General features: G+C 36.8%; 1 protein-coding gene across 3 annotated transcripts in view; it reads right to left on the minus strand.

Annotated features, from left to right (window-relative positions):
- PRDM6 (PR/SET domain 6) overlaps window positions 1-12,543 on the minus strand; it is a 91,001-nt gene that overhangs the window by 6,432 nt on the left and 72,026 nt on the right. For 2 of the 3 annotated variants that reach the window (XM_054033193.1, XM_054033191.1), the window contains one exon: window positions 6,440-6,616. In XM_054033193.1, coding sequence (XP_053889168.1) covers window positions 6,440-6,616 — 177 coding nt within the window. Of the gene's footprint in view, window positions 1-3,543; window positions 4,102-6,439; window positions 6,617-12,543 lie in introns of those variants that run through there. The other variant, XM_054033194.1, reaches the window with a different exon arrangement.

Here is a 12,543-nt window from a genome sequence, read left to right on the forward strand (position 1 = left end):
TAATTCTGTAAGCAAGTAGTTTTTAAGTGAGGTGAAACTTGGGGGTACGCAAGACAAATCGGACTCCTGAAAGCGGAATAGTAGTCCGGAAAGGTTGAGAGCCACCAATATAAATTATTGAAGCTGATTTATTACAGGATTTGCCATTTACAAAAAGAGTAAGAAGGTATTTACATATATTCATAATTATGGTATGTTCTACATGTTAGTAATTTAAAAAAAAATGTTTAGGAACCCAGGGCACAGATATTATTCATTCATCTGAGCTATTGTACCAGCATAGAACGTCAACATCCGTACATTGTGTTTCTTTGATTGTCTTTCTGGGAATATTTTTAGCAGCCTGTTCTACTGTTAAAAACTGCACTGTGATCTTGACAAATGTAAAATGTCAGCGTTAGGTCTGATACATTATCAGCTCAATGAAAATAACTCAGAAGTATTGATTGCCTAATGATTTTTGGTGTATTCATTAACGTCTATGTGCAGATCATCCTCTCTCCAGAGCTCCTGAAGTGCTGATGACACATTAGTGTATTGCTGATTGTTTATTAGAAAACTGATTAGTTACTGGATTAGTATGTCAAAATATACTACTTTTCATTACTTGACAAACTTGCAGATTATATATCTATATAAAAAATCATGAAGGAACTGGAATCAGTTTTGGTGCCAGGATTAGTTTAGGCTATACGAGTCACTGCAATTTCCTCAACTTTGCATTTTGTTATTTGATATATGACTCGGTGTGTGAGTATTCTAGGTATATGTTTGTATTATGCTGTACATACATTCTAGATCAATACAGACCTATGTAGATCTACACAGCAGTGTTTACCTACATATTCCATATATGATATATGTAGGCTAAGATTTTTCAAGCATGGGCCTGTAAAATTAGGCTTCTAAATTAATGTTTGGACACACACAATGTGGTTTGATTTGCAGAGGTGTTGAATAAACCAGAAATCCCACTATAGTTGATAGGAGCTGAGGGTACATACAATTTTTGAAAATCATGCTACTTGTTTAAGTGCCTAAATAATTTTTGGTATAACTGTCTTGAAAGCAGTTTGAAAAGTTAAAAGTCCATTGCTAAAAATGTGGACCAGGAAAGAAATCACTTCAATATCAAAATATTTAGTGAACCAGTTTGTTTACAAATGTTAATTTTGTATGTGTGGCTGATCATCTTTAAGGCCCGGTATACAACAAAGCACTTTATGCGCATATGTAATCCGATCCCTATTCAGCAAAAACCTTAAACTCATGCTTAAATCCCATTAAAAACAATGGGGGTATGCACATGCTTACTTTGAAATGCTTCAAATTAAACACACATTCAAGTGTTTTGCTGGTTTGGGGCTAGGTTGCTCAGCACACTGGAGGATCAAGCTGTAAGTAAATATCCAGATATGAACAGATGAGGTGGGCCATCACAACCATCAGTATCACAGTCTTAGGATAACGTAGAAGGAAAGAAAAACAGAAAGTGGACAGTGTATAGGAAATAATGTTTCCAGGATTGTGCTGTGGGTTTTTTCTGTAATGGCTGTCCTTCCCCACATACTCTCTGTAAAGTAACTGGTGTAGTATGCTGTATTCTTCAAATGGACCAACAAAGACAGATACATGCATATATTGAGCCACAAATGTTTAATCTTGTGCACTAGTTAAGTAAACTGATAATTGGCGGGGAAGGCGGCCGGCATCTAGTATATGTGGAAGCAAAAGTGTTCCTTAAAAAACAACAAGGAGTCTGGTGGCACCTTAAAGACTAACAGATTTATTTGGGCATAAGCTTTCGTGGGTAAAAACCTCACTTCTTCGGATGTTCCTTAAAGTTATTGCAGAAAGAGAGACAATAGTTCAGCTCAACAGTGATCACTCACAAGGGTTAACACATAGATCATAACCCATCCTGATTCTCTCTGAGATTTTAGACGAGATTTTTCAGACCAGCCTCAACAAAATCTTTATTTTTGAAGGTGAAGGTTTGTTATTACATAATGAGGCTGTAACTATTAGTAGTTATTCTTCCTACTACCTGCTACGAAGGTGCAATCAGAGGGGACAGATGTTCTGTACAACCACTAATATTTATTTCTAAAATGCATTGTGGGTTTCATTTACCCCTGAGCAGAAAAGAGCCGTGTACTAAAATTCCATATAAGCTATTTGAGAGCCCTTTGTGGGACTTAAGTGGTCCCTAGGCCCCATGTCAGGCCCATGCACAGGAATGATACCATAATATTTAATGGCACCATATGCAAGATGTAGCAGGTTCTTGCCTTATCCACAGCACATCTCTCTCTTTTGCTAGTTTGATTAAGGGGGTGGGGAGAAGAAAGTGTACATACTTTTGCTTTGCTCAATAGTATGGCTGGTTTTCTAAGGGTCTCAAACAGCATTGACATCATGGTGGCTTTTCAGGAAGTACTGTTTGGCTAGATAGTGCCCATGTCACTGTTCTCCTAGTTCGCTGCACAGTACCCTGTCACTGTTAGTGGTTGTCACAGCAGCAACATCATGTTCCTTTAACTCATCTTTAGCTAGTGTTACTGAACTGGAAGAGACTGTGGGAGTAGAACGTAAGATAGTGGCTTGGTCAATAATTTTCTGTTTTTTCCCACCTTTTAATATGGTTGAGAACTTTGTTCCAGATTAAGAGCCATAGTGGAGACTTCAGTGAGAGAAGAATACATAAAACATTACAACGATGAGGCTCAGTTCATAGCTTGTGACGACAGAAAGAAATCCCTTCCAACTGGACCTGCTGCCCAGACAATGTAGCGAGGGCTTTGATTACACATAACCTCTCTTAGCTTTTTTTTAATCGATAGGGAAATGCAAATAGAAAATTCTCACACACACATACTGCTACACCTTGCAGCAAAAGAACCTTCTCCCACACCGAACCAATCACAGACTACCCCTTTAATAATAATTTTTAAACAAATTGTGAAGGGATTTTAAAATATTTGTCTTTTTCAAAATTGTGAGCACACAATTTTACATGCAAAAAAGGACATGAAGTTGTATAACTAATCTATGTGCATAAGCACTGTGATTCTGTGTGTATTAGGCCAATATTTCATAAAAGGCTAGTTAAATGCTTAACTGGCCCTTTACATGAGCATTAGTTGGTTTGCGCATGTAATCACATTAACTGTACATGCATGTTACTTGTGTGCACATTTCAGCTGTGAAATTGCACATAAACCATTTTTAAAATTTACACCCATGATATTTTTAAAATAATTTCGTTCAAATTTTAATCAAAAATGTTCTGTAACTTAGTCCTAAAAATTAAAAAAACACCGGAATACCAGCAACTTTCTGAACATATGTCAATTATCTCTTTTGTTAATTCCAAGAATATTCCCAAAGCCTATTCAGCCAGAATACGTTAAATTCTGTCTACATTGCCATGACTGTCTGTCCTTTAGGAGTAGGGAGAGTTTAAACCAACGGACTTTTTAGTTTTGCACTTTTTAAGTAAGCATATGCTCAAATCCCTTTTGTAAATATATATATTTTTAAAATACATTGTGAAGCAAAACCACAAAAATTGTCTTTGAACCATGTACTACTCCTTGATATTTTAAAATGGCCTCAGAATGTGTTTGGGGTTTTTTCCTTTTGTTTTTTATGTTTGTTTTAACTTTAGTATCAAGCCCTCAATTACTTCTTCTGGTGGAAGATTTGGCAGCAACCTGGAAGGATCTGAATGGTGGTGATACACAAAAACAATAGTACCGATCTTTTAGATAGCCCTTTTCATCAGTAGATCTCAAAGTAATTGATAATCTTTTTAATGTATTTATCCTTACAAAACCTCTGTGAGGTACATAAGCTGCAGCTCTGTCTCCCCCCTCAACTGAGGGGGAGGGTAAACCGATTTCTGGATAATCTAGTGCCCACCCTCCTGCATGCTGGTCCGCATGAGTGCGGGGGTCTGCACTTGTGGGGAAGCTTGCAGGATCAGCACATAAGAATATGGATCCCCTCCTCTGACATCTGGGGACAGGGAGAGTTGGAGCTCCAGTTTAGCTCCATGTGACATCACTATTCAGGGTCCTCCAAAGCTCTTGTAAAGACCTTCAGCAAAAAACAGAGAAATTAGAACTGATGTTTCTGTATTAAGCAGGTTAAAAAATCCCTAAGACAATTGTACAATGTTGTTCTTATCCATCGTAAGGAAGCAGTTAAGGGTGTGCACATGTGCGCATACACAAACATTTATTTATATATTTCGCTACTCTGCAGTTCACCTTTAAGAAATGGCAGAACTATATTGTCAAGTACATGTATGTCTTAACATGAGCAACAAAAGAAACAAAAAACAAAACAACACCCCAGAATATCTGTTAATTACATAGTACTTAACTAAACACTTTCTTTCAAGAATGAGATTGTGGTGTTGTCACAAAGAACATTATGGAAAAGAAAAAAAATCACCAGACCAAAGGGGGGAAAATTAATGATTGTAAATGGGGCAAAATAACAGCTCTATTGGAAACATGACAAAAACAGGATGTTAAGAAAAAAAATTAAGTGGAGTCAACAAGGTTACACATAAGTAACACCTTAACATTAAAAGAAATCTATTTTCCACTTTGACCTGGAAACCTCTTCAATTAATTACTAAAATCTATTTACACAGCAACTAGATAAAAATCAATCTAATGGCCAGCACTATTTTTGGCTCTCTTTCTATGGGCTCTGTTCACTCAAGATACTAGCTCTGTGTGGGTCATTGTTGAGGCTGCAGGATTCCATGACTTGACATCCACAAAGCTGTCCTATTTTCTATTCCTGGTCCCCAAAATCTACTGTATGGAATATGCCCAGAATTCTTATTCTTGTCCTTCCATTCCCCAGCACACACATACATGGAGGCCATGCTTCTCTTGTGGCCATATATGGAGGCTGGCCAACTCTGATGGAATCTTGCTATGAGGAGGTTCAGTGATTGACCGAAGCTCTCTTACATTAGGCAGGCATAAAATACAGGAAAAGAAAAATCATGTTGAGTGAGGGCACATAGTGAACTGGGAAAGACGCTCTCTCCCTTCAACTCCTTATTTCCTCATCCCCAGGTGAAGAAGACCAGGTATTTTACAGAAAAGAATGGTTTGGTTATTTTTTCCCAGGGAGGTATTGGTTCCAGGCAGAAAATTATATGAATCCATGTCTCTCAATTCAGCTAAGAGAGGGACACTTTTTACTAATGCACATTTTCTTCTATAAGAGCCTCCTAGATTAAGTAAGGAGTTGGTCAGAGCAGAGTCCTTTATCTGCATGAAGTAGAACCTACATTAACCAACTGTGCACCAGTCTCTCAAATACACAAACAAACAACAAATTTCTGTGGCTTGGCAGAGTGTTGGGTTTTATTTTAAGTGAATAACTAGGTAAGGTAGATAACTGATTTCTGTACTACCTCAAAAGTGCAGAAGCCTGCAGATCTTGTTAAATCCCCTCTTTTATCTGAATTTATACCTCTTAAAGAAGTCCTTCATGAAATGTAGATAATAAAGGTCTCACTGTGTACATGTACATTGAAACCTGCACTAAAGGTATGGCTACATGTAAATCACTAGAACTGCAGAGACAGTTACAACAACAGGTAACCACTTGTCCTAAGTATGCACTTGCAAATAAAGATGGGCCCAAGCCACAAAAATTCAAATTTAGATTTCCAACCCTACCAAGTTTGGGTGTATTCTGATTTCAGGTTTGGGATTGGCCCATTATAGAGACAGTGACATTCAAAAAATCTGAAACAAGGTTTGTTTCCAAACATCCAAGGAACGTTTGAATTCGGAATGTTTGTATCAAGGATTTTGTTGAACTATATTCAAAGTTTCCAGCAAATTGAAAACCACCTTGACTGACAGCTGATTTTCTCTGCTCACTTGGATGGCCACTGCATTTGCAAATTATTTTTATGAGTTTATTAGAGTCATGTCATGGGATACACATAGTATTTTTCCAATGGTCCTGAGTCTATTTTTCTCTATATGTGATTAACAGTTACAAATTAACTGGTATATGAGCTACTTCAGAGTATTGACAAAACAGGATGAACCATATTATGCCTGTTACAGCACAGTCTCGACCCATCCTTTTCAGTTTGTCAGACAATTTCAACTAAGGTTCTCTAATTGAGAGACAATTGTTAAACTGCTATTTAAATTAAAACAATCAAGTTTTGATTGGATGACAGGCATTTGCTCTGGGCCATACATGTACTAGGTATCTGCATACATGCCTGGTTTGATTCTGATTTCAGTCACACTGCTAATGAGTCTGTCTGGAATCTTGACCTTGACTTTCAAAAGAAGCTCTCCCATGGGCTGTTATGGGTGGACAACTGCTATGCCTTTCCCTCTCTGCTCACTGTTGATCAACATTGATAGCTTCAGTTACTTACTTAAAGGGTTTTTCCCCCGTATGCGTCCGGATATGATTGTTCAGTGTTGTAGCACCAGCAAAGGCACGGCCGCAATAGCCGCACTTGAAAGGTCTGTCACTGGAATGGGTGACTACGTGGTTCCTTAGTTCTGAAGGTTGGGAGAAGGATTGGGAGCAGTGGCCACACTGATAGGGTCTGCAAAACAATAGAAACACCACATGATCACTACTTTCTATTTCAGCAAATAGAAAACAACTTGGGTGGTGCAAACTAATTTTTTCAAATTAATTTCTTAGTTTTCAAAGAGGAGTCTGGATGTGAATCTTTGGATCTATAGTAGGAGACATGCAAGTCCCCCATCCCCCATGAATCACTGTGCAAATTTAGAGGACAGAATCCATGTGCAGAAACTGCCAGAGATCCTACAAGGCCCCTACAAAACCCCCAATATAATCATAAAGTATTCTTCAGGTATACACAAAACCTGGATTAGATTATATGTCTGATTTTTTAGTTTCCTCAAACTAAGGGCCCAATACCGTATTCCTTATTCAATGAAAACTCCCTCTAACATAGGGATTTGAGCCCTATGCTAGCAGACTCAGAAAGTCCTATTCCTCTCTAGCATTAGTGCAGTCTTAGCTAAAAATTTTACCTGTACTTGTCACTGGTATATCCCAGATTGGTTTCTATGACCATTTGAAAATATTTTTTTTCTAATCCCTTGTACACTCCAAAAATTAATATTTTTTTTCTAATCCCTTGTACACTCCAAAAATTCCAGCTTTTTAAAGAGGAACTTTCACAATGAGACAAATTTAGAAAACAATCACAAGCTTTTGCTTTTCCTATTATTTTTCTGTATTCTTGCTGCTATTGAAGACATTTGCATTTAATTAATAGGTTTTTCCATCCTGGCCTGGATTTTCCTTTTGTGTGATCCTGAAATGAAATCATAATTCTGTTTTTGTGACATCTTAATTTCTTGCAGTGAACTGACTGTGATGCCACAAGTTCAGAATTATAACATCATCACTACGAACTCAAGTAGAAAGAAGAGGCTGAGAGACAGAAGGATGAGACAGGACAATAGTTTGAGTACCAATACCATTACTAACTTGTTAAAGTGGCAAAAAGTGTTTTGAGAAACATATACAAAGTAAATCAATTTCTGTTTTGGCAAAATAGATTTAATTTCCCTCCTTTACACAAGTCTCTCTATGTCAAAACGATTTGGTAAACTACTTCAATATTTGGAATGCTTTCTATCTGTTATGACATTTAAAGTAAATCAGTGGCAGGTCCTATTCCGTTTATCAAACTTTTTTTTAAAGAAAATTAAGAATGTCTTAAGGGATATTAATGATTTTTATAGAGAGCAGCAATTCAGGGCACAACTCTTGCTGTCTGAATTTTTTTAGAGCCAATGGCCAACACAGTCTTAATTGCTCTCTCTTTAACAAATGTGTATGTTCAAATAGCTAGAAACCAAAACTAAAGGGAAGGAGATAGTGGTGACCAAGCATGTACAACAATTCAATTAAGTGCAAAATAAAGTGTACCCTCTCATTTGTCAAGTGAGCTGCTTAATTGTGTCTGCTTGCATCGCTGATCACAAATACTATTATTTTATAGTGCTTCAGAGTACTGAGCACTGATTGTAGAATTTTTTTTTGCTTGATTAATAGTCTGGTATTGGTCAATAACTCAATACTATACAATTTTAATTACTTACATTTGAAAATCTATCTAACTGCTTTTAAAGAAGTTTGAAAGATACATATAAAAGTTGTGGAAAGGTTACCTGGTCTGAATGATTATACTAACATTGTTTCCCCTATTCCCTTTAAAAATTATATAAATGCATGTAAAATAATATATTTTAAATAAACACTGATAACTAATGTATATCAATTACCATTGCTGGAAGACAAGAGAAATATGTTTTTCTGCTTTACTGCTTCTTCAAATGCATTGTTAACGGATAAGGAAATTATTTATCAAACAGATATGTAAATTCAGGCTTTTTTAGGATTAAACATTTTTAAGCAAAAATAATATATTAAGATATGCTGTATCCATGAACAATTGATTTTCTAATAGTGAAAGGGACCATTAACGTTTATTAGCCTCTGGTTATCTATTTTTAACAGCTCCCATAATAAACAATAAGACACTAAATAAAACCAATTAATCTTTTATTTTTTAACAACAGTCAATATGATTAATTTCACATTGTGAGAAGTCACATCATTCTTTGTATGTAAATACTTCACAGTAGTAAACCAGTTATGAGCAAACATTAAGAAGCCAAATAAAATGTTGCCATTAGCCTCCACATTGATTCAAACTAGATTTCTTGACCATAATGAAAATTTACATTTTATATTATCCATAGTGCATTACACTGTATGATGCACACAATGATGAACTTTGTAGAATATTGTCTATTCTTATGTCCCTTATCTCTCATTTTATTGCCTTTCACCCAAATCTTGCAGGAATGGCTATAAAAGATGTTACTTCACCAAATAAATTGATCCCTTGTGTGAATCTGCATAAATGATGCAGATCTCCAATCAGATTAATCAAGAAAGGGATCAAGTAAGTATTTTGGAGCTAGATAAATGAATCATAAGTTAAGCAAAGCCTGTTTTAAAAAGAAGACAAATTTATGCATGCATAAATGTATGAGCTGACAATTTGTAAATGTCTTACCTACTTTATTTGAACTGCAAGCAGTTCCCAATATGCAGAACTGTATGACTTTTGAATACTGCTATAATAATGTATGGTATTTTCCAAGAAAAAAAATATAGTTTTGTTTTGTAACCATTTTTACTGTACTTGGGTTGTTGTTTTTTTTTTTTTTTTTTTTTCTTAGCAGAAAGAAATCAATACATTGTTTTTTTAAAAATGAAAGCAGTGCAGAAGGACTGAATGTGAGGGATGATCGGTTCGGTGAGTACATGGACACCTTCAGAGCAGGGTTGTCTTTGATGTAGCAGTTATCTCCTGTGCCATCATTTTACTCTGCCCTGGAAAACCACATTAAGATGGTGACCCCCTTATTCTCAGAGTCATGGAGAGAATAGGGCTCATGAAATGAATACTAAATGGTGGACTTTATAGGCTGAATTTTCAAAAAGAGGCACCTAGGTTGAAGCTGCAACATGGTTCTGACCCCATCCACAACCCCTCATTCAAAAACTCATACAGTTCTGCATATTGGGGACTGCCTGCAGTGCAAAGAAAGTGGATAAGATATTTGCAAAGCTCTTCCACAAATGCATAACTTTAGGCATATGGTAGGGCCATTGACGTCAAATAAACTGCCCACGAGTTTAAAGTTACCCATGTGGGTAACAGCTTAGTTGGTTTGGGGTCATATACAAGTAGACGCTCCAGCAAATTTGAATTTCTCTGCAGTTACTTTTATGCATGAATGGGTACATACCAAGAGTACCCTCTTCTATATCTGAATACACATTTGCAGGCATGTAAACTGTTATATGCATGTTTATAGGTGAAACATATACATCAGTGTATGAAAATATGGTCCTAAGAATCTTTTAAATGTAATTTTTCCGTAAAAATCTATCCTAGAATTTTCTCCCCATCACTGTGTGCTAGAAGTAATATAATAATAATAATTAATAATAATTAATTTACATCTCTATATTGTAGCACTTCAGAAAGGCTTTCATAGTGCTTTAGAAACATTAATTAAGCCTAACAAATACATCTCTGAGTTAGGTATTATTATACCAATTTTAAAGATAGTTAAGCTTAAAGAAATGTACATAGTGACATACGGTATCACTGAGAGTCAACAAAAAGAACACAGCAGTCCTATCTTCCAATCCTCTCTCCTTAAAAATTAGGCTATATGCTTCATCTTCTCACCCAAACTCAAAGAAAGCGTATCTCCCTACCTAAGAGGCAAATTCTGCTGACAGACAAAATTGCACAGCTCTCATTTGCCTCATGTACTAGAAATCCATTTTGTTACCCATCTTTGATTACAAATTTCTATAGGTAGATTCTACAGTGTCAGATCATCAGTGTGTAGGAGCCCTCAATCTCTCTCCTCTAGGGACCAATCCGATGACCCTTACTCATGTGAGGGTCTCCCTGGGTGCACTCATGAATGTAAAAGCTATGGGCTCAACATCTAAAGTATAATACTGAAAGGAGTTATTTTTAAGAATTTCTTTAAGTACGGGTGAATCTCTGGCATCTGAGGGTTTACAACATTCTCAAATTACATTTTCCAAGATCACAGAAATAGTTAAGAACTTTGTTTTTTGCAGTGTACTTTAAACCTGTCTCTTGAATGTGTAAATTCTGCTGAAACCATTATGAATGTTTTCTTTTCCCAGTGCTAATAATCCTTTTTCTGTCCACTTTCTATGGATGATCAGCACAAAGTCAAACACCACCTATGCACTTAACTGAATTTCACTCAAAATATGCATGCTTATCCAAGCAATTGTATAACTTTTGGGGGAGATTGCACTAGAATAAGACCATTTAGTTACTGTTTTCTCATTTAAATAAACCCCAACACAAAAATACATAGGTTTGAAACCACTTTTTTCAGTCTTCTTTTAGTAAAAGATTGATCTAATTAATCTATTTCTCTTGTGCCCACACCTTCGGTATTGCAACATGTCTTTTGAATCCAAAAGGGCAGAACTCCTGGACTAATCCAGCTCATATGAACACATGTCCCATTTCTTTACACTGTCTCCAGCATAAACTGCAGGAAATATTTGAATGATGGGCTGCATGATCAGAGTCCTGAAAAAAAATCTCATAATTACTTTGCACTGAAATACTCAATTTTTCTCTTTTATGGTGAGCTGGTCTTTTATGGGTCTCTTCACACAGTTTCATTCATTATCTTCATGGTTCTCATAGAACTCCAGTGTAAATCTTTTGAGGATGGGCTGCTTGTAACAGTGAGTTTTTGAATACCTGTAAACCTTTCATTGAAATACTGTCAAATCAGCAAAGCCAAATTGTGAATCAGATTCATCGTTTCCTTAGCTAGATAAGTACTAGCAAATAGGAGAAAACCTGACATACAGCTGCAGATGCATTTCTCACTGTCAGAAGGCTAAGTGTAGGGCCTTGTTGCTAGTGAAGAAACAAAGACATATTTCATGATGTCAGAATGCCAGGAAGCGGGACACCATGGCTTTCCCCATTAAACAAGCAGTTTGTTGCCAAGGCTTTACGGGAAGATGGAAGACTCCGATTCAGGCATCACCTTAGTTTTTACATTACCTGAGTCAAGGAAAGCAGGGCATGTTGTGATGCTGGCACTCTCTGCCTCCAGGGAAGGGACTCCATGAATTGCTCTCACACACACGGCAGTGGTTTTGGAGCAGAACTGCAGACATGGGCCAAAGTTTCAGTACCCTCTTCATAACTGAATGGATATGGCATTGGAGTGGAATCTGCTGTTTTGTATGGTTAATGAGAGGGGGAAATGCAACTCAGGGTGTCAGTGATTCACTCCAGCTGCCATTCTGAGTGGCCTAAAATGACTGTTTCAGAGAGGTGAAGAAGCTATTGGCATAGTCCCTGCACAGGAGCAGGATGAGTGAGGGAGTGCCCAGTTGTGGATGCTTTAGTTAAAACAATCAGTTGCCTTGGACCCTACCACATGGAACATTTGAAGTTACTCACCATGAGTATTTATAAAGGGTTTAATGCAGGTACTCAGTCTCCTTCTAATTGAACTGAGAGGACGTGATTCTGCAAAGTGACATTTAAGAACTAGCCTACATCTTGAAGTTCTCACAGGGCTCAGATTGATGGGTTTTGTTATATTTACTAACTATGGGCCTACTCCTGCAACTCTTACTCACATCGAATAGTACTTATTCAAACAGAGTAGTCCCATTACAGCCAACAAGATTACAAACATGAGTACGTATATCTCAGTAGAAGTAAGGATCACAGAATCAAGTTCTCTATGACTTTTGGGGCCATCATTTTGTAAAGAACAAAATAGCTCATATGTTTCTAAACTTCTAAAGCAGTAGGGGAGTGGTACCATTTTGTGCACCTTTTGCTACTATTAACTATAAATGCTGGAAGCCTGCAAACCT

Source organism: Malaclemys terrapin, chromosome 6 (genome assembly GCF_027887155.1).
Source record: "Malaclemys terrapin pileata isolate rMalTer1 chromosome 6, rMalTer1.hap1, whole genome shotgun sequence".
NCBI classification, from domain to species: Eukaryota; Metazoa; Chordata; order Testudines; family Emydidae; genus Malaclemys; species Malaclemys terrapin.